Here is a 22361-nt window from a genome sequence, read left to right on the forward strand (position 1 = left end):
GTATTTAAATAACAAGCATCCTCTGTGGCTAGAAGCTGCTTGTTATTATTGCTACATTAGTGTGATTAGATTTCATTTAAACCATATAGAAAAATGCTTTATACATATTTATAATTAATGTCATCATATTTTCCTTTTTGTGCCCAAGATACATGGGGCCGCTTAAATCAACTGACATCTGTAATAAAATATTATGATACAAAATCAGTTGGATGAACGTTGTGCCTGCAGTGGTTTGTCATGAGAACTGTTAGGGTGAAGTTTGTCATGGGAACAGTTAGGGTAAAGTTTTAAAACTTGGACATCAAATGGACGACAGCCATGAAGACGACGTTGATGTAGCGTGTGGCACCACCACAGATGGTGATGGCGTTGTTCCGGCGTTTGTCACTGTCCAGCTCATCTGTCCCTGTGAAAATAGCACGTGATGTTAGCTCAACGTTAGAGTTAGAACACAATTATAATAGCACGACATGTTAGCTCAGTGTTAAACTTTCATTAAACACAATTATAATTACACACACACACACACACACACACACACACACACACACACACACACACACATATATATATATATATATATATATATATATAGGCGAAAGGAGAGGGGAAAGGCGGAAAGGTACATATATCACCGGGCGTCGACTCTAGGGGCGCCAAAATGGGTTGGAAAAAAATTAAAAGCTCATTTTAGCTGCTGTTTTGAACTATAATCATAAAAAAAATATATAGGGGGGGGGGGGGGGCACCAAATTGAAAGATTGCCCCAGGCACCGGGTGGGGTCGCTACGCCACTGAATATATATAATTATATAATAAGTATATATAATGTACATATATATGTTATATATTTATATATATAATATTGATTTCATCTAAAATTTAGGGATCTATAACATAATCGGGCTGGTAGTGTGTCAGTCCTTCCTTCCTTCTGTCATTGGTATAGACTCTAGAACCAACACCACATGCCTTGATTTTATTTTGCATAGCCATTGTCTTATTTTAATAGAGTTGGGTCTATTTATGTAACAACTTATTTGCATACGTCAACAAAAGAACGTAAAGAAAATATTAAATACACACACATTGCAAAACATATTAAACAAATCAATGTCGAATATTTTTGCTTATATTCCTAGAAAAATAATGATTCATTTAAATAACAGTAGTGTCGAATAAAACGAATCAATTAAAATGTTTAATTATTATGCCAGGAGAGGTAATTTAAAAACAAATTCAACTCACGCGAAATATTGCAACTAAGTAATTCTTTTTTTTTACTTCTACCTTATTGATTAGATTATTTATATTGTTTTCTGATTTGTTTTATAGGTTTTTAAAAAAAATATTTCCGTGATCTCTTAAAATCACTATTTTGTTATTATTATTTTTTAGTGTTATTAGAAGGGATGGTTAAATTAAAGAATGTGAGAAAGGCTCTCTCTGGGCGCGGACGTCCCGTAAAGAATAATTCGTGTGTGTTTTCTTTTGTGTTTTCTTTTGTTTTTTTCGTTTGGCGTCGTGTTTGCGTTTTTGTTTGCGTGTGCGTGTCGCGGTTCTTTTGTGTTTATTTTTGCGTTCGCGTGTTGCGTTTGCGTTTTATTCTGTGTTTGCTTTGTGTTCGCGTTGACGTTATGTTTGCGTTTTTGTTTGAATTTGCGATTGTTTGCGTTGTGTTTTCTTTTATGTTTGTATCTATATGGTGTTGCATTGTGTTTGTGTTTGGTTTTGTTCTGTTCCCAAGTTGGTACATTTAAAAAAAAGATTCAACGTGACGAAGCACGGGTATGCAGCTAGTCTTTAAATACACGTACATTTCTCTATTCCACTAGTATGGTTTAACATGGTCTAACAGTATGTTAACACCCCGCTACCGTCTCGGGTCACTGACTGTCAGAGTTGAACGGATGCCAGTGTGACACGCATGAGGTGACCCAGCACGTAGGGCGCTGAATGGTCATCTCTCGCTTACAGGGTATAATGTAAGTTACAGGCGTGGAGTGTACGTCCGGTACAATGTTTGCTACAGGCATGGAGTGGGTAAAGATTAGCAGTAGACCAAAGTATAACATTTGATGTTTGAGGTAAACAGGCAATGATTAGCAGTAGACCAAAGTATAACATTTGATGTTTGAGGTAAACAGGCAATGATTAGCAGTAGACCAAAGTATAGCATTTGATGTTTGAGGTATAGGCTACAGGCAATGATTAGCAGTAGACCAAAGTATAGCATTTGATGTTTGAGGTAAACAGGCAATGATAAGCAGTAGACCAAAGTATAACATTTGATGTTTGAGGTAAACAGGCAATGATAGTCCAGACCAAAGTATAACATTTGATGTTTGAGGTAAACAGGCAATGATTAGCAGTAGACCAAAGTATAACATTTGATGTTTGAGGTAAACAGGCAATGATGAGTTCTTACAGTGGATCTCTTGGTTTTTGATGTAGTTCAGGTATCTGGTTTTCAGAGATTCACAATTCTCTAAAGTGGTCTCACATTCCACAGCGCTGGCACATTCGTAGAACTTGAAGGCGTTTTCTCTGAAAATATGAGAACCGTTAGGAGGAAGGAAAACGTGTTAGTTGCAGATTGTTGTCATGGTTACAGTTATTCTCAGAGCGAAGATTTCTTCACGTTTTAAAAATACTTCACACATTTTTTTTAACGATTGATCTCTCCTTTGATTTTTCTGGTCCATACCTTGTATTAGAGGGGTGTGGGAGTGAGGGAGGCGTATTGGGAAGGAAATGTGCGGCTAGCTTAGAAACACAAATTGGATTTAAAGCAATGTTGGGCTAGTCTAAAGCAATGATTGGCTAGTCTAAAGCAATGATGGGGCGAGTCTAAAGCAATGTTGGGCTAGTCTAAAGCAATGATGGGCTAGTCTAAAGCAATGTTGGGCTAGTCTAAAGCAATGATGGGCTAGTCTAAAGCAATGATGGGCTAGTCTAAAGCAATGTTGGGCTAGTCTAAAGCAATGATGGGCTAGTCTAAAGCAATGATAGGGCTAGTCTAAAGCAATGATGGGCTAGTCTAAAGCAATGATGGGCTAGTCTAAAGCAATGATAGGGCTAGTCTAAAGCAATGATGGGCTAGTCTAAAGCAATGATAGGCTAGTCTAAAGCAATGATGGGCTAGTCTAAAGCAATGATGGGGCTAGTCTAAAGTAATGATGGGGCGAGTCTAAAGCAATGATAGGGCTAGTCTAAAGCAATGATGGGCTAGTCTAAAGCAATGAGGGGGCGAGTCTAAAGCAATGATGGGCTAGTCTAAAGCAATGATAGGCTAGTCTAAAGCAATGATGGGCTAGTCTAAAGCAATGAGGGGGCGAGTCTAAAGCAATGATGGGCTAGTCTAAAGCAATGATAGGCTAGTCTAAAGCAATGATGGGGCGAGTCTAAAGTAATGATGGGGCGAGTCTAAAGCAATGATGGGCTAGTCTAAAGCAATGATGGGCTAGTCTAAAGTAATGATGGGGAGCCACTACCCCTCTATGAGCACGAATGTAACGCATCTGTTGGGAGGGGGGGGGGGGGCTCACCTACCCACCCATGAATTTGCTAATGTGTAATTCATGTATAAAGGGGTCATCTCCCCCACCCCTGAATGTGCACCTGTGTAAAGGGTTCCCCTCCCCCACCCCTGAATGTGCATCTGTGTAACACACCTATAAAGGGGTCCCCTCCCCCACCCCTGAATGTGCACCTGTGTAACACACCTGTTCTCCCCCGCTGCCAGGTACTGCATATGACATTCCCTCATCCCTTTGTCGTAGTTGCCGGGTGGGACGGTGGTTGTCACAACAGGTGTGCCATCTGTGGTGGTTGTTGTAGTTGTGGTGGTGGTGGATGGTGTCGACTTGCTCGTTCTTGTAGAAGTCACGCACAGAGATCCAGAAAACAAACAAGCTGGGAAATTATTGAAATATTAATGTCCAGAAATTATTGAAATCTTAATGTCCAGAAATTATTGAAATCTTAATGTCCAGAAATTATTGAAATCTTAATGTCCAGAAATTATTGAAATATTAATGTCCAGAAATTATTGAAATCTTAATGTCCAGAAATTATTGAAATATTAATGTCCAGAAATTATTGAAATATTAATGTCCAGAAATTATTGAAATCTTAATGTCCAAAAATTATTGAAATCTTAATGTCCAGAAATTATTGAAATCTTAATGTCTTGAAATTATTGAAATATTAATGTCCAGAAATTATTGAAATCTTAATGTCCAGAAATTATTGAAATCTTAATGTCTTGAAATTATTGAAATCTTAATGTCCAGAAATTATTGAAATCTTAATGTCCAGAAATTATTGAAATCTTAATGTCCAGAAATTATTGAAATCTTAAGGTCGTGAAATGATTGAAATCTTAATGTCGTGAAATTATTAAAATCTTAATGTCTAGAAATTATTGAAATCTTAATGTCCAGAAATTATTGAAATCTTAAGGTCGTGAAATGATTGAAATCTTAATGTCTTGAAATTATTGAAATCTTAATGTCCAGAAATTATTGAAATCTTAATGTCCAGAAATTATTGAAATCTTAAGGTCGTGAAATGATTGAAATCTTAATGTCTTGAAATTATTGAAATCTTAATGTCCAGAAATAAATCTTAATGGCGTGAAATTATTGAAATCTTAATTTTCAGAAATTATTGAAATCTTAATGTCGTGAAATTATTGAAATCTTAATGTCGTGAAATTATTGAAATCTTAATGTATAGAAATTATTGAAATCTTAATGTCAAGAAATTTTAAAATCTTAATGTCCAGACGTTAGACCAGAATAGTTAAAACCAGTCTACTAGACATGTTCATCATATCCTGAAGTTATATTAGCCTAGTCATATCATTGTGAAATAAATAAGAACGTAAAATCATTTAGGTAATTTTGCTTGGATGGAAAAGGACCCGGGTCCTGACACTGGCCGTAGTCAGGTCCGAACATCCTTAAAATATTAACTACAATTGTTAAAAGACAAAGATTTCAGTGAGATTGTTTTGACAAATAGTTTCAGACTGGAATCTTTGGGCTTTGTTTGACCTCGTGACTTAGAGTTTGTGTTAGTAAAACTGGGGTCGTACACCAAGTTACTATTGTGTGAAGGTTTTTTAATGACTTAATTAAATATCTTTATCGGAAGCCAAATTGGAGATAGGAAGTAAGCTGAGCATTAAATAAATTATTTTAAATTAAAAAGATTTATATTTAAAATATTTTAAATCTTTCAGGCCCTTAAATATGGCCCAATCCTTTCTACGCTAACTGTCGCTAGCAGACTTGGCAAGCAGACGTACACGAATGATTACGTCACAAGATAAATGTGGCGCCCTGATAGCTGAAGTCGATGATGTATTCAGTCATTGAGTTGTCTCTGTCATAGCTGACAGTCATTGAGTTGTCTCTGTCACAGCTGACAGTCATATAAGTCATGATACCAGTCTTTGTCCAATCATTCGATCTGCATGTCATCTAGTTTACACCCAGCTCATCAAGTCTGATTTAAGCCAATATTTTTTTGCTCATCAAGTCTGGTTTAAGCCAATATTTCTCAATAAAAAAAACGAATTATTGCCTATTATTTTCCAAGAGATATTTTACAAACACACAAGAATAAGAACAAGTTAGGGAAAACTTACATAGAAGGAAAACAAGGGTGTGTAAGAAACTCAGGAGATCCATCTTGTACAGTAAAACAGTCGGCTCCACGCAGAAGGACAGTCGGCTCCACAGAGAGTAGGACAGTCGCTCCACCCACAGATATCCAGGGAACACTCACAGTTCAGTAGAAACTGCTGACTGCAGCAAAATTAAATCTAAATATTTTAATGTTAATAAATAATGCTGCACATCAGTATTTGCTGTGTATGTACACAGTACATGTGTGTGTACACAGTAGATGTGTAGGCTGTTGTACTCGCCCCGCCCCCATAAGCCAATTGACCACAGGCTGGGTCAGTTGGTCAGGTCACAGCGGTTCCCACAGTGATGCCAGCACCTCAGTTGTCATGGTAACTGTCTCACAATGATAGCAGCACCCAGTTGTCATGGTAACTATCTCACAATGATAGCAGCACCCAGTTGTCATGGTAACTGTCTTGTCGTCATACGCCTTTGTAATTTAGTGAAAAAAAATTTATAAAAGTTAATTAAAGAATATCCACAATGTTTGATTAAAAGACCAATTTAGCCCAAGATGAAACAACAGTTTATGTGCATGTCATCTCGGAAAATAAAGACCATCAAATTCTGCTTGATAAAGATATATAATTAATTGAGGATAAAATCAACCGCTTGTTTAGACTGTCCTTTTTACAAGATTTTATTTAGTTCGCAACGCCTGTTAGTGGGTTTGTGGCAAATCTTGTAAGTCATTTTTGACCCACTTTTAATGCAGCGATTGCGTTCAAACTTTCCAAATACGTCTCACTTAGATAACAATACAAGTCTATCTACTTTTTAAATTTAATAAGATGTTTAATTAGTTATTAAAATTAATTAAACGGGTTCGAAACTGAGGGGAAATAACAATTACATGTATCAATAGATTGACCCTAACATGAAGTGACCCGAACACTTTCAAGTGGGCTTGACATGGCCTAAGTTTAAATATGGGAGGCTGGACTTTTGTCGTCGACATTTCTTCTCCTGACAATCTGGTCGCCCCCACAACAATCTAGTCGCCCCCACACCAATCTAGTCGCCCCCACACCAATCTAGTCGCCCCCACAACAATCTGGTCGCCCCCACACCAATCTAGTCGCCCCCACAACAATCTAGTCGCCCCCACACCAATCTGGTCGCCCCCACACCAATCTAGTCGCCACCACACCAATCTAGTCGCCCCCACACCAATCTGGTCGCTCTCACACCAATCTAATCGCCCCCACACCAATCTGGTCGCCCCCACACCAATCTAGTCGCCACCACACCAATCTAGTCGCCCCCACACCAATCTGGTCGCTCTCACACCAATCTAAACGCCCCCACACCGATCTGGTCACCCCCACACCAATCTAGTCGCCCCCACACCAATCTGGTCGCCCCCACACCAATCTAGTCGCCCCCACAACAATATAGTCGCCCTCACACCAATCTGGTCGCCCCCACACCAATCTAGTCGCCCCCACACCAATCTGGTCGCCCCCACACCAATCTGGTTGCCCCCACACCAATCTGGTCGCCCCCACACCAATCTAGTCGCCCCCACACCAATCTGGTCGCTCTCACACCAATCTAATCGCCCCCACACCAATCTGGTCGCCCCCACACCAATCTAGTCGCCACCACACCAATCTAGTCGCCCCCACACCAATCTGGTCGCTCTCACACCAATCTAAACGCCCCCACACCGATCTGGTCACCCCCACACCAATCTAGTCGCCCCCACACCAATCTGGTCGCCCCCACACCAATCTAGTCGCCCTCACACCAATCTGGTCGCCCCCACACCAATCTGGTTGCCCCCACACCAATCTGGTCGCCCCCACAACAATCTGGTCGCCCCAACAACAATCTGGTCGCCCCCACACCAATCTAGTCGCCCCCACACCAATCTGTTCGCTCTCACACCAATCTAGACGCCCCCACACCGATCTGGTCACCCCCACACCAATCTAGTCGCCCCCACACCACTCTGGTCACCCCCACACCAATCTGGTCGTCCCCACACCCCCACACCAATCTAGTCGCCCCCACACCAATCTAGTCACCCCCACACCCCTACACCAACCTTATCGCCCCCACACCAATCTGGTCGCCCCCACAACAATCTGGTCGCCCCCACACCAATCTGGTCGCCCCCACAACAATCTGGTCGCCCCCACACCAATCTAGACGCCCCCACACCGATCTGGTCACCCCCACACCAATCTAGTCGCCCCCACACCAATCTGGTCGCCCCCACACCAATCTGGTCGCCCCCACACCAATCTGGTCGCCCCCACACCAATCTGGTCGCCCCCACACCAATCTGGTCGCCCCCACAACAATCTGGGGACCGCTGTCCTCTCACAATGTTTGCCATGTGCAGCCATGCATAGCGAGCAGGGTCAAGGACCTTAGTTTAAAGGTGACCCAAAACTTGAGGCAACCGTCACGGTTGATCAAGTGCACACACCAGGTGTGTTTAAATACAGGGTATGTGGGGATCTATTTTTAGCAACACAGCTCTGATACGTAGGTCGAGTTGTGATAACACATTTTTTATAGTCAACAGACAAGACTTGCCCTGGTAAATAGAGAGGAGTGGAGTGGCCAATATAGTGGGGTGGCCAATATAGTGGGGTGGCCAACATAAAGGAGTGGGGTGGCCAATATAGTGGGGTGGCCAACATAAAGGAGTGGGGTGGCCAATATAGTGGGGTGGCCAATATAGTGGGGTGGCCAACATAAAGGAGTGGGGTGGCCAATATAGTGGGGTGGCCAACATAAAGGAGTGGAGTGGCCAATATAGTGGGGTGGCCAATATAGTGGGGTGGCCAACATAAAGGAGTGGGGTGGCCAATATAGTGGGGTGGCCAACATAGAGAAGTGGGGTGGCCAACATAGTGGGGTGGCCAAAATAGAGGGGTGGCCAACATAGAGGGGTGGCCAACATAGAGGGGTGGCCAACATAGTGGGGTGGCCAACATAGAGGGGTGGCCAACATAGTGGGGTGGCCAACATAGTGGGGTGGCCAATATAGTCGGGTGGCCAACATAGTGGGGTGGCCAACATAGTGGGGTGGCCAACATAGTGGGGTGGCCAACATAGTGGGGTGGCCAACATAAAGGAGTGGGGTGGGGTGGCCAACATAGTGGGGTGGCCAACATAGTGGGGTGGGGTGGCCAATATAGTCGGGTGGCCAACATAAAGGAGTGGGGTGGGGTGGCCAACATAGTGGGGTGGCCAACATAGTGGGGTGGCCAATATAGTCGGGTGGCCAACATAAAGGAGTGGGGTGGGGTGGCCAACATAGTGGGGTGGCCAACATAGTGGGGTGGGGTGGCCAATATAGTGGGGTGGCCAACATAGTGGGGTGGCCAACATAGTGGGGTGGCCAAAATAGAGGGGTGGCCAACATAGAGGGGTGGCCAACATAGAGGGGTGGCCAACATAGTGGGGTGGCCAACATAGTGGGGTGGCCAAAATAGAGGGGTGGCCAACATAGAGGGGTGGCCAACATAGAGGGGTGGCCAACATAGTGGGGTGGCCAACATAAAGGAGTGGGGTGGGGTGGCCAACATAAAGGAGTGGGGTGGGGTGGCCAACATAGTGGGGTGGCCAACATAGTGGGGTGGGGTGGCCAACATAGTGGGGTGGCCAACATAGTGGGGTGGGGTGGCCAACATGGTGGGGTGGCCAACATAGTGGGGTGGGGTGGCCAACATAGTGGGGTGGGGTGGCCAACATAGTGGGGTGGCCAACATAGTGGGGTGGGGTGGCCAATATAGTGGGGTGGCCAACATAGTGAGGTGGCCAACATAGTGGGGTGGCCAACATAGTGGGGTGGCCAACATAGAGGGATGGGGTGGCCAACATAGTGGGGTGGCCAACATAGTGGGGTGGCCAACATAGTGGGGATGGCCAACATAGTCAAGTTGGGTGGCTAACATAGTGGGGTGGCCAACATAGTCGGGTGGCCAACATAAAGGAGTGGGGTGGCCAATATAGTGGGGTGGCCAACATAGTCAAGTTGGGTGGCTAACATAGTGGGGTGGCCAACATAGTGGGGTGGGGTGGCCAACATGTGGAGTGGGGTGGGGTGGCCAACATAGTGGGGTGGGGTGGCCAACATAGTGGGGTGGGGTGGCCAACATAGTGGGGTGGCCAACATAGTGGGGTGGCCAACATAGTGGGGTGGCCAACATGGTGGGGTGGGGTGGCCAACATAGTGGGGTGGCCAACATAGTGGGGTGGCCAACATGGTGGGGTGGCCAACATATTGGGGTGGCCAACATAGTGGGGTGGCCAACATAGTGGGGTGGCCAACATAGTGGGGTGGCCAACATAGTGGGGTGGCCAACATAGTGGGGTGGCCAACATGGTGGGGTGGGGTGGCCAACATAGTGGGGTGGCCAACATAGTGGGGTGGCCAACATGGTGGGGTGGCCAACATAGTGGGGTGGCCAACATAGTGGGGTGGCCAACATAGTGGGGTGGCCAACATAGTGGGGTGGCCAACATAGTGGGGTGGCCAACATAGTGGGGTGGCCAACATAGTGGGGTGGCCAACATAGTGGGGTGGCCAACATAGTGGGGTGGCCAACATAGTGGGGTGGCCAACATAGTGGGGTGGCTAACATAGTGGGGTGGGGTGGCCAACATAGTGGGGTGGGGTGGCCAACATAGTGGGGTGGGGTGGCCAACATAGTGGGGTGGGGTGGCCAACATAGTGGGGTGGGGTGGCCAACATAGTGGGGTGGGGTGGCCAACATAGTGGGGTGGGGTGGCCAACATAGTGGGGTGGCCAACATAGTGGGGTGGCCAACATGGTGGGGTGGGGTGGCCAACATAGTGGGGTGGCCAACATAGTGGGGTGGCCAACATGGTGGGGTGGCCAACATAGTGGGGTGGCCAACATAGTGGGGTGGCCAACATGGTGGGGTGGCCAACATAGTGGGGTGGCCAACATAGTGGGGTGGCCAACATAGTGGGGTGGCCAACATAGAGGAGTCGGGTGGGGTGGCCAACATAGTGGGGTGGCCAACATAGTGGGGTGGGGTGGCCAACATAGTGGGGTGGGGTGGCCAACATAGTGGGGTGGGGTGGCCAACATAGTGGGGTGGCCAACATAGTGGGGTGGCCAACATAGTGGGGTGGGGTGGCCAACATAGTGGGGTGGCCAACATAGTGGGGTGGCCAACATAGTGGGGTGGGGTGGCCAACATGGTGGGGTGGCCAACATAGTGGGGTGGGGTGGCCAACATAGTGGGGTGGGGTGGCCAACATAGTGGGGTGGGGTGGCCAACATAGTGGGGTGGCCAACATAGTGGGGTGGGGTGGCCAACATAGTGGGGTGGGGTGGCCAACTTAGAGGAGTGGGGTGGCCAACATAGTGGGGTGGGGTGGCCAACATAGTGGGGTGGCCAACATAGTGGGGTGGGGTGGCCAACATAGAGGGGTGGGGTGGGGTGGCCAACATAGTGGGGTGGCCAACATAGTGGGGTGGGGTGGCCAACATAGAGGGGTGGCCAACATAGAGGGGTGGCCAACATAGAGGGGTGGGGTGGCCAACATAGAGGGGTGGCCAACATAGAGGGGTGGCCAACATAGAGGGGTGGGGTGGCCAACATAGAGGGGTGGGGTGGCCAACATAGTGGGGTGGCCAACATAGAGGGGTGGGGTGGCCAACATAGTGGGGTGGGGTGGCCAACATAGTGGGGTGGCCAACATAGAGGGGTGGCCAACATAGAAGGGTGGGGTGGCCAACATAGTGGGGTGGCCAACATAGAGGGGTGGGGTGGCCAACATAGTGGGGTGGGGTGGCCAACATAGTGGGGTGGCCAACATAGTGGGGTGGGGTGGCCAACATGGTGGGGTGGCCAACATAGTGGGGTGGGGTGGCCAACATAGTGGGGTGGCCAACATAGTGGGGTGGGGTGGCCAACATAGTGGGGTGGGGTGGCCAACATAGTTGGGTGGCCAACTTAGAGGAGTGGGGTGGCCAACATAGTGGGGTGGGGTGGCCAACATAGAGGGGTGGGGTGGCCAACATAGTGGGGTGGGGTGGCCAACATAGTGGGGTGGCCAACATAGTGGGGTGGCCAACATAGTGGGGTGGGGTGGCCAACATAGTGGGGTGGGGTGGCCAACATAGTGGGGTGGGGTGGCCAACATAGTGGGGTGGGGTGGCCAACATAGTGGGGTGGCCAACATAGTGGGGTGGGGTGGCCAACATAGTGGGGTGGGGTGGCCAACATAGTGGGGTGGGGTGGCCAACATAGTGGGGTGGCCAACATAGTGGGGTGGGGTGGCCAATATAGTGGGGTGGCCAACATAGTGAGGTGGCCAACATAGTGGGGTGGCCAACATAGTGGGGTGGCCAACATAGTGGGGTGGGGTGGCCAACATAGTGGGGTGGCCAACATAGTGGGGTGGGGTGGCCAACATAGAAGAGTGGGGTGGGGTGGCCAACATAGTGGGGTGGCCAACATAGTGGGGTGGCCAACATAGTGGGGTGGGGTGGCCAACATAGAAAAGTGGGGTGGGGTGGCCAACATAGTGGGGTGGCCAACATAGTGGGGTGGGGTGGCCAATATAGTGGGGTGGCCAACATAGTGGGGTGGGGTGGCCAACATAGAGGAGTCGGGTGGGGTGGCCAACATAGAGGAGTCGGGTGGGGTGGCCAACATAGAGGAGTCGGGTGGGGTGGCCAACATAGAGGAGTCGGGTGGGGTGGCCAACATAGAGGAGTCGGGTGGGGTGGCCAACATAGAGGAGTGGTCAACATTGAGAAATATACGGAAAAAGTCACAGGAAAAAAATGTGTGTTTGTATTGAATTTTTTAAATCCTTATATCCACTAAGAAATGAGAAAGTGCATATCAACATATCGCGATTTGTCTGTATAAATTCTTATGCTCTATTTAATATCACACGTACAATTTTTAGTGTGAAGAATGTAGTTTTTGATTCCGATATACATATAACATTTCATAGAATTAAGTGAATAGAATGTTCCAACCTCCTCATTTTATTTTCATCTTTTTATCTTCTCGTATATACGAAGTATAGAGAAAGTATTGTAATCGTGCACAAAAATCACTTGAAATTTTAACAATTTTCACCGTATTACACCTCAGTCCTTCATCACATCCGAAGTATAGAGGACTTATTTTAATCGGGCAAAAATTATCAATCCAGATTTATCAAAATTAAGAGGTTTTATGCGTAATCCAGTCTGAAAAACTGGGCTTTGCAATTCTGTCCGTATGTCTGTGTGTCTGTCTGTCTGTCTGTGTGTAAACACGATTACTTGAGTACCGTTACAGCTAGGTTGATGAATTTTCATATATAAGTATTTTATCAAAATCGTAGATCCGTATCAACTTTTGAGCGATTTCCGATAACCGGAAGTGGTACTTTTTCTACTTTGAATTTTTCAAAAGCCTATAACTTGAGTACTATTTCAGATAGATAAATGAAATTTCACATGTAAGTATAAGATCTAATTCTCTACCTTCTGTTAAATTTCGAGTAATTTCCGTTGACCGGAAGTAGTAATTTACGCTACTTCCGATTTCTCAAAAAACTAATGTAAATTTTTAATGTACTAAAAATATTGCGCACTATTATGCACTTTTTTTTTATTTGGCATTCACTTGGTGTGCAATTCTTTTGTCTACGAGATTTTATTCTATTTTTAAAACTTTAAGTATTTAAAATGGATTAAAAATCATGTCTATAGCCCGAGTTCCCATCCCATGTTGTTTTATATAAGAATATTCGAGAAAGTTTAGGGGAGATCATTCCCGGTATATTTAATTAAAATACTAATTTTGAATCGGCTAGATTAAATAGTAAGAAAATATAGTTGATGTGATTTGCTCTCCTAAACTCGTCGCAACTATTTGTTCAATAATCACTACTGCATACATTTACCACGTTCATTACTTAACACAGGATCACGACAAAATAATAAAACACAGGATCACGACAAAAAGCCGACAACATTTTAAAGTCAGGTTAGGTCCAAAACGTTAACAATGCACAATGTGGAGAGACAAGACCGAACGATAAAGACTATTAATGAAGACTTACAGTTAAAACACATAAAACACAATGGTGTGTCTCAATTTCTTTTAGAACTAATTTATCTATCAGGGGTTTTATAAAATTAATGTAACACAATTTAAGATGAAAGCTAGATTATTATTAAAAAACCATAATGTAACATGTGGTTGGACTGTAGTTTAACTGAACAGTGTGTGGATTAACTGAATAGTGTGTGGTTTAAGTGTGTGTGGTTTAACTGTGCAGTGTGTGGTTTAACTGTGCAGTGTGTGGTTTAACTCTTTAGTTTGGCTTCTCTAGAGGTTATTGCGTGCACAAAATCTCTCAATCTACAAACAATACTTCATTCGTTAAAAGCAACCAATCTAAAGCATAACAGTTTTAATCAACCAAAAACATTTAATTTGTCCTAAATGTCTAACAATGTGTCTGTCCAATTAGTTCAACATGCGCACCCTGTTAGTTAATTACAAATTGTTTTTAGTTAATTACAAATTGTTTTTGTCTACATCAAGCTGTTAACAATTAAATGAAATGTATAACAGGAATACATACGAGGAATAAACCAATATTGGAAATGTACAAACGTAATTGTCACTACATCGAATACATCTACAAGAAAGTACATTGTCTACTGTGGCCGATAAAAATTGTAGACAGGTGGTATAATTAGGAATGTCTAGAGTCATAAATGTTGCGTCAAAATGTCGTCTACTCATCGACAGTGCCCTTTTTTTTGTAAATTAATGCCTTATTGATGATAAGTAATACGTCCCCTCAATGTCCTTCTAATGTCCAGATTTTTCTATGTCCCAGTAATGTCCCGATGTTTCTGGATGGTTCTCTAATGTCCCAATTTTTTCCGGTCAATGTCCCTCTAATGTCCCGATGTTTTAATGTCCCTCTAATGTCCCGATGTTTGTCCGGTCAATGACACTCTAATGTCCCGAAGTTTTTCCCTCAATGGGTCTAGTTATCCCTCTAATGTCCCTCTAATGTCCCCCCCCCCCCAAAGTCCAGATGTTTGTCCCAGTGTTTACTGCCACATCAGTCCCACGAGTGTCGCGACCAGCAGACAGCAGCCCGTCACCACCACGGACATTCTAGGGGATGTAACTCCAGAAAATATATCATCAACAACACCTGAAAAAAAAATACTTCCCTTTAATAAGAACCGAGGCAGCTAACTTAACTTGCAAAACTAAATAAAAAGGCCTTATTTTTTTTTTTAATCGTGACCTTTCCATTATGTCTACATCAGAAAATCACTATTGACCGCGGGATTTGGATAAAATCTGGCAAAATCTGACCGGCCAAAGCCTAAGGTCAGACACGAAAAAACTGGCTGGTCAGTTCACTAACTGACCGACATTGAGGCCGTAATACACACATTGTGTGTGTGTATGTGTGTATGTGTGTATGTGTGTATGTGTGTATGTGTGTATGTGTGTATGTGTGTATGTGTATATGTGTGTATGTGTGTATGTGTGTATGTATGTATGTGTGTATGTGTGTATGTGTGTATGTGTGTATGTGTGTATGAGTGTATGTGTGTATGTGTGTATGTGTGTATGTATGTATGTGTGTATGTGTGTATGTGTGTATGAGTGTATGTGTGTATGTGTGTATGTATGTGTGTATGTGTGTATGTGTGTATGTGTGTATGTGTGTATGTGTGTATGTGTGTATGTGTGTATGTGTGTATGTGTGTATGTGTGTATGTGTGTATGTGTGTATGTGTGTATGTGTGTATGTGTGTATGTGTGTATGTGTGTATGTGTGTATGTGTGTATGTGTGTATGTGTGTATGTGTGTATGTGTGTATGTGTGTATGTGTGTATGTGTGTATGTGTGTATGTGTGTATGAGTGTATGTGTGTATGTGTGTATGTGTGTATGTGTGTATGTGTGTATGTGTGTGTGTATGTGTGTACAACTTATTTCTAGAATGGCACCGCACGATGCCTGCTGCTCATCTAAGAGCGGAACTGACCGTTCAAGACATCATCAATGGACTTGAGGGCCTGCTGCTTGAGATCCTCGCCCACGGCGTCCAGGTAACAGTTGACTATCTGCACACACGTCTTAGCGGCCGCGGCTGTTTGTCTGCACTCGTACAAACAGGCAGATTTAGTCAGTGGTTCAGTCAGTGGTTCAGTCAGTGGTTCAGTCAGATTTAGTCAGTGGTTCAGTCAGTGGTTCAGTCAGATTTAGTCAGTGGTTCAGTCAGTGGTTCAGTCAGTGGTTCAGTCAGTGGTTCAGTCAGATTTAGTCAGTGGTTCAGTCATTTAGTCAGTTGTTCAGTCAGATTTAGTCAGTGGTTTAGGCAGATTTAGTCAGTGGTTCACTCATTTAGTCAGTGGTTCAGTCAGATTTAGTCAGTGGTTCAGTCATTTAGTCAGTTGTTCAGTCAGATTTAGTCAGTGGTTCAGTCAGTGGTTCAGTCAGATTTAGTCAGTGGTTCAGTCAGTGGTTCAGTCAGTGGTTCAGTCAGTGGTTCAGTCAGTTTTTCAGTCAGTGGTTCAGTCAGCTTTAGTCAGTGATTCAATTAGGTGAACATAAGAACACTTTAAATATCTACTTAGGTATATATATATATATATATATATATATATATATATATATATATATATATATATATATATATATATATATATATATATATATATATATATATATATATATATATATATATATATATATATATATATATATATAAGAGAATGGTTGTAAAAGACCTACTGGTTGACCAAGGATGCTGTAAAAGCCACGAGACACTGGTTGATCTGTGGTTGACAGTCGATGACCTTCTGTGTGGTGGGGAACAGGTTGGAGAGGTCAAGCTGGGCCTGGGTACTGGGCAGGCAGCACGTGACTGGTGACGACACAAGGTTGACCAATCACGTGACAAGACGACATTTTACAAGAATTAATGTTTATAGACGTGTGTTTTATTAAAAATAAGCATTGTTAAACTTATTGCAGAAATACAGAGACAATTTTACAAGAATTAATGTTTATAGACGTGTGTTTTATTAAAGATAAGCATTGATGTTTATAGACGTGTGTTTTATTAAAGATAAACATTGTTAAACTTATTGCAGAAATACGAAGACATTTTTTTTTAAAAATGTTGATCACTTGAATTAGTCGCAGGTCCACGACTTAGAAATAACTCTGGTAGCTAGTACAGGTTAATTTGGTCATCCATTTTAACTTAAACCGACGAGAAATGGAAGTGGGGGGGGGTGAGGTGTTAATTATTAGGTTAACGTCCACAGGCTAATTAAACTCTCTGCTTACATACTATCTTTAGTCTTACACTAAGCTCCTTACATCTTTCATTACAGCCAACTGTTGTCGTACACTTAGCTCCTGTAGCATATTTCTGTCCTGGTTCTGTTCACGAATCACATTCATCATGACACATTCTGTCAGCCAACAAGTCAAGGACCCAAATGTCAGTAGCCAATATGCCAGTAGCCTATATGTCAGAAGCCCATATGTCAGAAGCCCAAATGCCAGTAGCCTATATGTCAGTAGCCTATATGTCAGGAGCCCATATGTCAGTTGCCCTGCTAGTCAAGGAATTTATCGGGCGCCGATGTTGTTTTAGCATTTTCTCGGTACTCAAAGAATTCGGTTTGGTTGATTATTAAATTCCTTGGAACCCATTTGAAAAGCTTTTTAGTCGCTGTCGTTGTTTAGTCTGTACACAAAAACATTGAATATAACATTGACAGTTTTTCTAAGCTCAAATTGTAGTTCACATAAAAGCCCCCCCCCCCCCCCTTTCTGTATTGCTGGAAGAAATTCTGTTCTTTCGCATTTCTCTCCATAAGGAAATACTCCTTTGTTGTAAATCATAAATTTGTTGTAAGTTATAAGATTGTTGCAAGTCATAAGTTTGTTATAAATATGTCATAAGTTTGTCATAAGTTTGTCATAAGTCAAATCTCTGTCACAAGTGAATAGTGTCTGCAGAAATAAAGTTATCGCGGTGAGGTCACGCATGTAAGTTAGTTACTGAGTACATGTTGATCAATCTATGTAGTGTAAAATTCTTGTTAGGCTATCGAGTTCTCGTTTTACTTTCTCGTATTTGAAGTATAGAGGAAGTATTGTAATTGTGCAAAGAAATCTATTTTCACAAATCTCGACTTTTTTCACCTCCCCGAGTCGGAAAAACATGGTTTTGCAATTTTGTCCGTGTGTCTGTGTATATCTGTATGTCTGTGTATGTCTGTGTGGTTTTGTGTCTGTGAACACGATAATTTGAGTAACATTACAGCTAGGTTGATGAAATTTATTATATCAAATATTATATCAAATTTGTACTTCTGTATCAACTTTCAACCGATTTCCGGTAACCGGAAGTGGAACTTATTCTACTTTAGGTTTTTCAAAAGCCTTTAACTTGAATTGCTTGAAATAGATAGACGAAATTTTACATATACAAGTAAACTATCTAATTCAGTGCCTTCTATCAAATTTTGAGTAATTTCCGTTGACCGGAAGTAGTACTTTACGCCATTTCCGATTTCTCAAAAAAAAAAAAAACCGCTTATGAATTTATTAAGTACTAATATTCCGCATTATTATACATATAATGTTGGCTGTTCACTTGGTGCGCAATCCTTTTTTTTTCCTGCGAAATTCTATTCTATTTTAAAAGTATTTAAAAATGGATTAAAAATCTTGTCTATATCCCGAGTTGCCATCCCCTGAGTGATATCAGAAAATTCAAATAAGTTTAGGGGAGATCACTCCCGCTATTTTAGCTGATGTGAATAAATATGCAAATGTCTTCTATAATAGACTTACCCATATATGCACAGTTTTAGTACCGGTAAGTAAAATTGTCATAATAGTTTTTTTTTTAATTTTGTTTTATAAGTTGTATCGTTGTAAGATTATGAAATGTGCTCTCTCCTGATGAAACTTCTTTAAACTTGTTAAATAGACATGCAGGTTAATTAACCTCATAGATTCACTTTATTTTACTTTCAGATACAATTTGTTATACGCTTTGGAAGCAATTATTATTTATTATAGTTTATTTATATTTTGTAAATCTGTATCAGTCCTCACAAGCCGATGATGAAAACTGTAATACTAAAGCGAACACACAACTGACGCTGTAAATTACATGTCTGAGGCAAAAAAAAAAAAATTATAAAATATTAACTCCACTTAATTACTATAGATCTAGATCTATATGCAATTGATGTTCATGTCTTTGATGCTGTGTAAAACTATTTTAAATGTTTAAAACAATTAAATTAATTAAAACAAAATAATTATAGTTTATTTTTTAAAGGTATTCAATTTGTATTTTTACTCCCCCTTTTTAAATAAAAATAAATGAAAAAATAAAATTTTCTTAAGTGATACGTGAATGTTAATGTAACACTCTATGTGTATGTGATGTATGTATGTGTGTGCTGTGTATGTGTATGTGTTTGTGTGCTGTGTATGTGTGTGTGTGTGTGTTGTGTTGTGAGTGTTTGATTGAATTGAGTACAAGCGAATGAGTTTGTTTCACCTACTTTTAAAGATAGGGTGTTAAAAAAAGTTAATACATCAAATATTTTCAACGCAGTAAGTTATTTTATTTGTTATGAACACATATGGTATCCATAATCACATAATCTTGAGCTCCTGACAAACCAACATTAAAAAAAGGTGTGGATCCTTTAAAAATTTCGGTTTTGTGTACCTTCTAGTAATTTAAAAGAACGCAGAAAAAAAAGACAAATACACTTTACGGAAAGTTTCAGAAAAAAAGAAAAATACACTTTACGGAAAGTTTCAGAAAAAAAGAAAAATACACTTTACGGAAAGTTACAGAAAAAAAGAAAAATACACTTTACGGAAAGTTACAGAAAAATCCGAACGAGAGACAAAAACACAAGTACTCACCCAGGAGTCCAAACAAAATCCAAAACATTTTTTTTCTTCAACCACGCGTCAGGTTTGTATTGCGTCTGCCGGAGAATTGGTCCGGGTAGCTTACTGTTGTTGCAAGTTCTAAAGTGGTCGGGGTAGCGTAATGATGCAGTAAGTTGTGCAACCAGTCACATTTTGGTGTGCAGCCTCCCCCTCCCCATACGTATCTATATTTAGTGCGTCACGACTCGCTAAAGTTGGTGCACTAAGTACATTCTCCAAGACTTTCTCAAGCCCTCCCCCCGCCATCCCCTACCTCTATCACCGAGTTTATAAAGAAAAATGCGCTGCTAGTTATCATGGCTGATTAACAAGCAAGAGATGTTGGGCTATCAAAACATTTTATAAGAAGTGGTTTATGAATAGCTATAGTAATATGTTCGTGATTCACACACGCTTGAAGGCCCATCAACACGGTAACGCTATGGGAGATTTGTGAAGAGTTTGCCCCAGCAACATGGTAACATTGTAGGGGGGGGTGGGGGGTGGGAGATTTGTGAAGGGTTTACCCCAGCAAAATGGTAACGTTGTGTGTGTTTAAAAAATATTTATAATTCAAAATAACAGCTAAAATGAGCTTATTTTGGCGCCCCTAGGGTCGGCGCTCGGGGACATATGTACCACCCTGCCCCCCCCCCCCCCCCCCTGTCGCTACGCCTTGGGGAGGGGGGATTTGTGCACAGTCAGAAATATGGTGAGAGCAACCGCTGATGGTAGACTATTCTTGAGTCACATGCGCACTGAGAAGTGACGCGGCTAACCGTTGCCAATTAACATATTTAATTAATCACTCAACATGTGTATAAACTAAAAGTTGAATGTGAGCTATTGAATGTATTATTTGTATTATTATATTTTTGTGTGTGAATCGGTGCGTGAATGTTCTACTGGACAGTGGCTGAGGGGTTTCCCTTTCGGCTAACCGGGTATTGAAGGCCGAATGACTGCTAGGATTGTCCCTTATTTACCCAGAATGTAGATCTTATCAGAGCGGATTGTGTTAAATGTGATTCAAATATTTCAGGTAGTGTATCACCCTATTGACAGTTTGATTAAAATATTTCAGGTAGTGTATCACCCTATTGACTGTTTGATTCAGTTTTAACCGTTGCACCACCCCCCCCCCCCCCCGCATGACTGAGCTAGCACATAAAGTTTTTTCAGTATCGTCATTCATCCGTCATACGTCATCCGGCGATAAAAGACCAACGAAGGACTCTAGTTGCGTCAGTCATACATGACTTGATTCCCGGAGTTCTTGCTGGAAGCGTTTCAACCGTCCCTCCAACCGTCTCTCTAACCGTCTCTCTAACCGTCTCTCTAACCGTCTCTCTAACCGTCTCTCTAACCGTCTCTCTAACCGTTTCTCTAACCGTCTCTCTAACCGTCTCCCCAACCGTCTCTCTAACCGTCTCCCCAACCGTCTCTCTAACCGTCTCTCTAACCGTCTCTCCAACCGTCTCTCTAACCGTCTCTCTAACCGTCTCTCTAACCGTCTCTCTAACCGTCTCTCTAACCGTCTCTCTAACATTTCTCTAACCGTCTCTCTAACCGTCTCTCTAACCGTCTCTCTAACCGTCTCTCTAACCGTCTCTCTAACCGTCTCTCTAACCGTCTCTCCAACCGTCTCTCTAACCATCTCTCTAACCGTCTCTCTAACCGTCTCTCTAACCGTCTCTCTAACCGTCTCCCCAACCGTCTCTCTAACCGTCTCTCTAACCGTCTCTCTAACCGTCTCCCCAACCGTCTCCCCAACCGTCTCTCTAACCGTCTCTCTAACCGTCTCTCTAACCGTCTCTCTAACCGTCTCCCCAACCGTCTCTCTAACCGTCTCTCAAACCGTCTCTCTAACCGTCTCTCTAACCCACTCTCTAACCATCTCTCTAACCGTCTCTCTAACCGTCTCTCCAACCGTCTCTCTAACCGTCTCTCTAACCGTCTCTCTAACCGTCTCTCTAACCGTCTCTCTAACATTTCTCTAACCGTCTCTCTAACCGTCTCTCTAACCGTCTCTCTAACCGTCTCTCTAACCGTCTCTCTAACCGTCTCTCCAACCGTCTCTCTAACCATCTCTCTAACCGTCTCTCTAACCGTCTCTCTAACCGTCTCTCTAACCGTCTCCCCAACCGTCTCTCTAACCGTCTCTCTAACCGTCTCTCCAACCGTCTCTCTAACCGTCTCTCTAACCGTCTCTCTAACCGTCTCCCCAACCGTCTCTCTAACCGTCTCTCTAACCGTCTCTCTAACCGTCTCTCTAACCGTCTCTCCAACCGTCTCTCCAACCGTCTCTCTAACATCTCTCTAACCGTCTCTCTAACCGTCTCTCTAACCCTCTCTCTAACCGTCTCTCTAACCGTCTCTCTAACCGTCTCTCTTCTCTAACCGTCTCTCTAACCCACTCTCTAACCGTCTCTCTAACCGTCTCTCTAACCCACTCTCTAACCGTCTCTCTAACCGTCTCTCTAACCCACTCTCTAACCGTCTCTCTAACCGTCTCTCTAACCGTCTCTCTAACATCTCTCTAACCGTCTCTCTAACCGTCTCTCTAACCGACTCTCTAACCGTCTCTCTAACCGTCTCTCTAACCGTCTCTCTTCTCTAACCGTCTCTCTAACCCACTCTCTAACCCACTCTCTAACCGTCTCTCTAACCCACTCTCTAACCGTCTCCCCAACCG

General features: G+C 43.2%; 2 protein-coding genes across 2 annotated transcripts; both read right to left on the reverse strand.

Annotated features, from left to right (window-relative positions):
* Positions 1–188: 188 nt before the first annotated feature.
* Positions 189–5850, reverse strand: LOC131950519 (uncharacterized). Its single transcript, XM_059312710.1, has 4 exons — positions 5660–5850; positions 3729–3918; positions 2432–2550; positions 189–409 (listed from the first exon to the last, which is right to left on the reverse strand). The coding sequence occupies exons 1-4, from the start codon at positions 5700–5702 to the stop codon at positions 291–293; spliced, it is 471 nt and encodes a 156-aa protein (XP_059168693.1). The 5' UTR covers positions 5703–5850; the 3' UTR covers positions 189–290.
* An 8252-nt stretch (positions 5851–14102) lies between these two features.
* On the reverse strand, positions 14103–19793 carry LOC131950530 (uncharacterized). The gene is made up of 4 exons (XM_059312724.1): positions 19658–19793; positions 16478–16610; positions 15729–15841; positions 14103–14879 (listed from the first exon to the last, which is right to left on the reverse strand). Exons 1-4 carry the CDS (start codon positions 19683–19685, stop codon positions 14773–14775), a joined length of 381 nt encoding a protein of 126 aa, XP_059168707.1. The 5' UTR covers positions 19686–19793; the 3' UTR covers positions 14103–14772.
* Positions 19794–22361: the final 2568 nt, after the last annotated feature.

The sequence above is a fragment of the Physella acuta genome, unplaced genomic scaffold (genome assembly GCF_028476545.2).
Source record: "Physella acuta isolate Inbredline_101_S28 unplaced genomic scaffold, ASM2847654v3 ptg000769l, whole genome shotgun sequence".
NCBI lineage: Eukaryota > Metazoa > Mollusca > Gastropoda > Physidae > Physella > Physella acuta.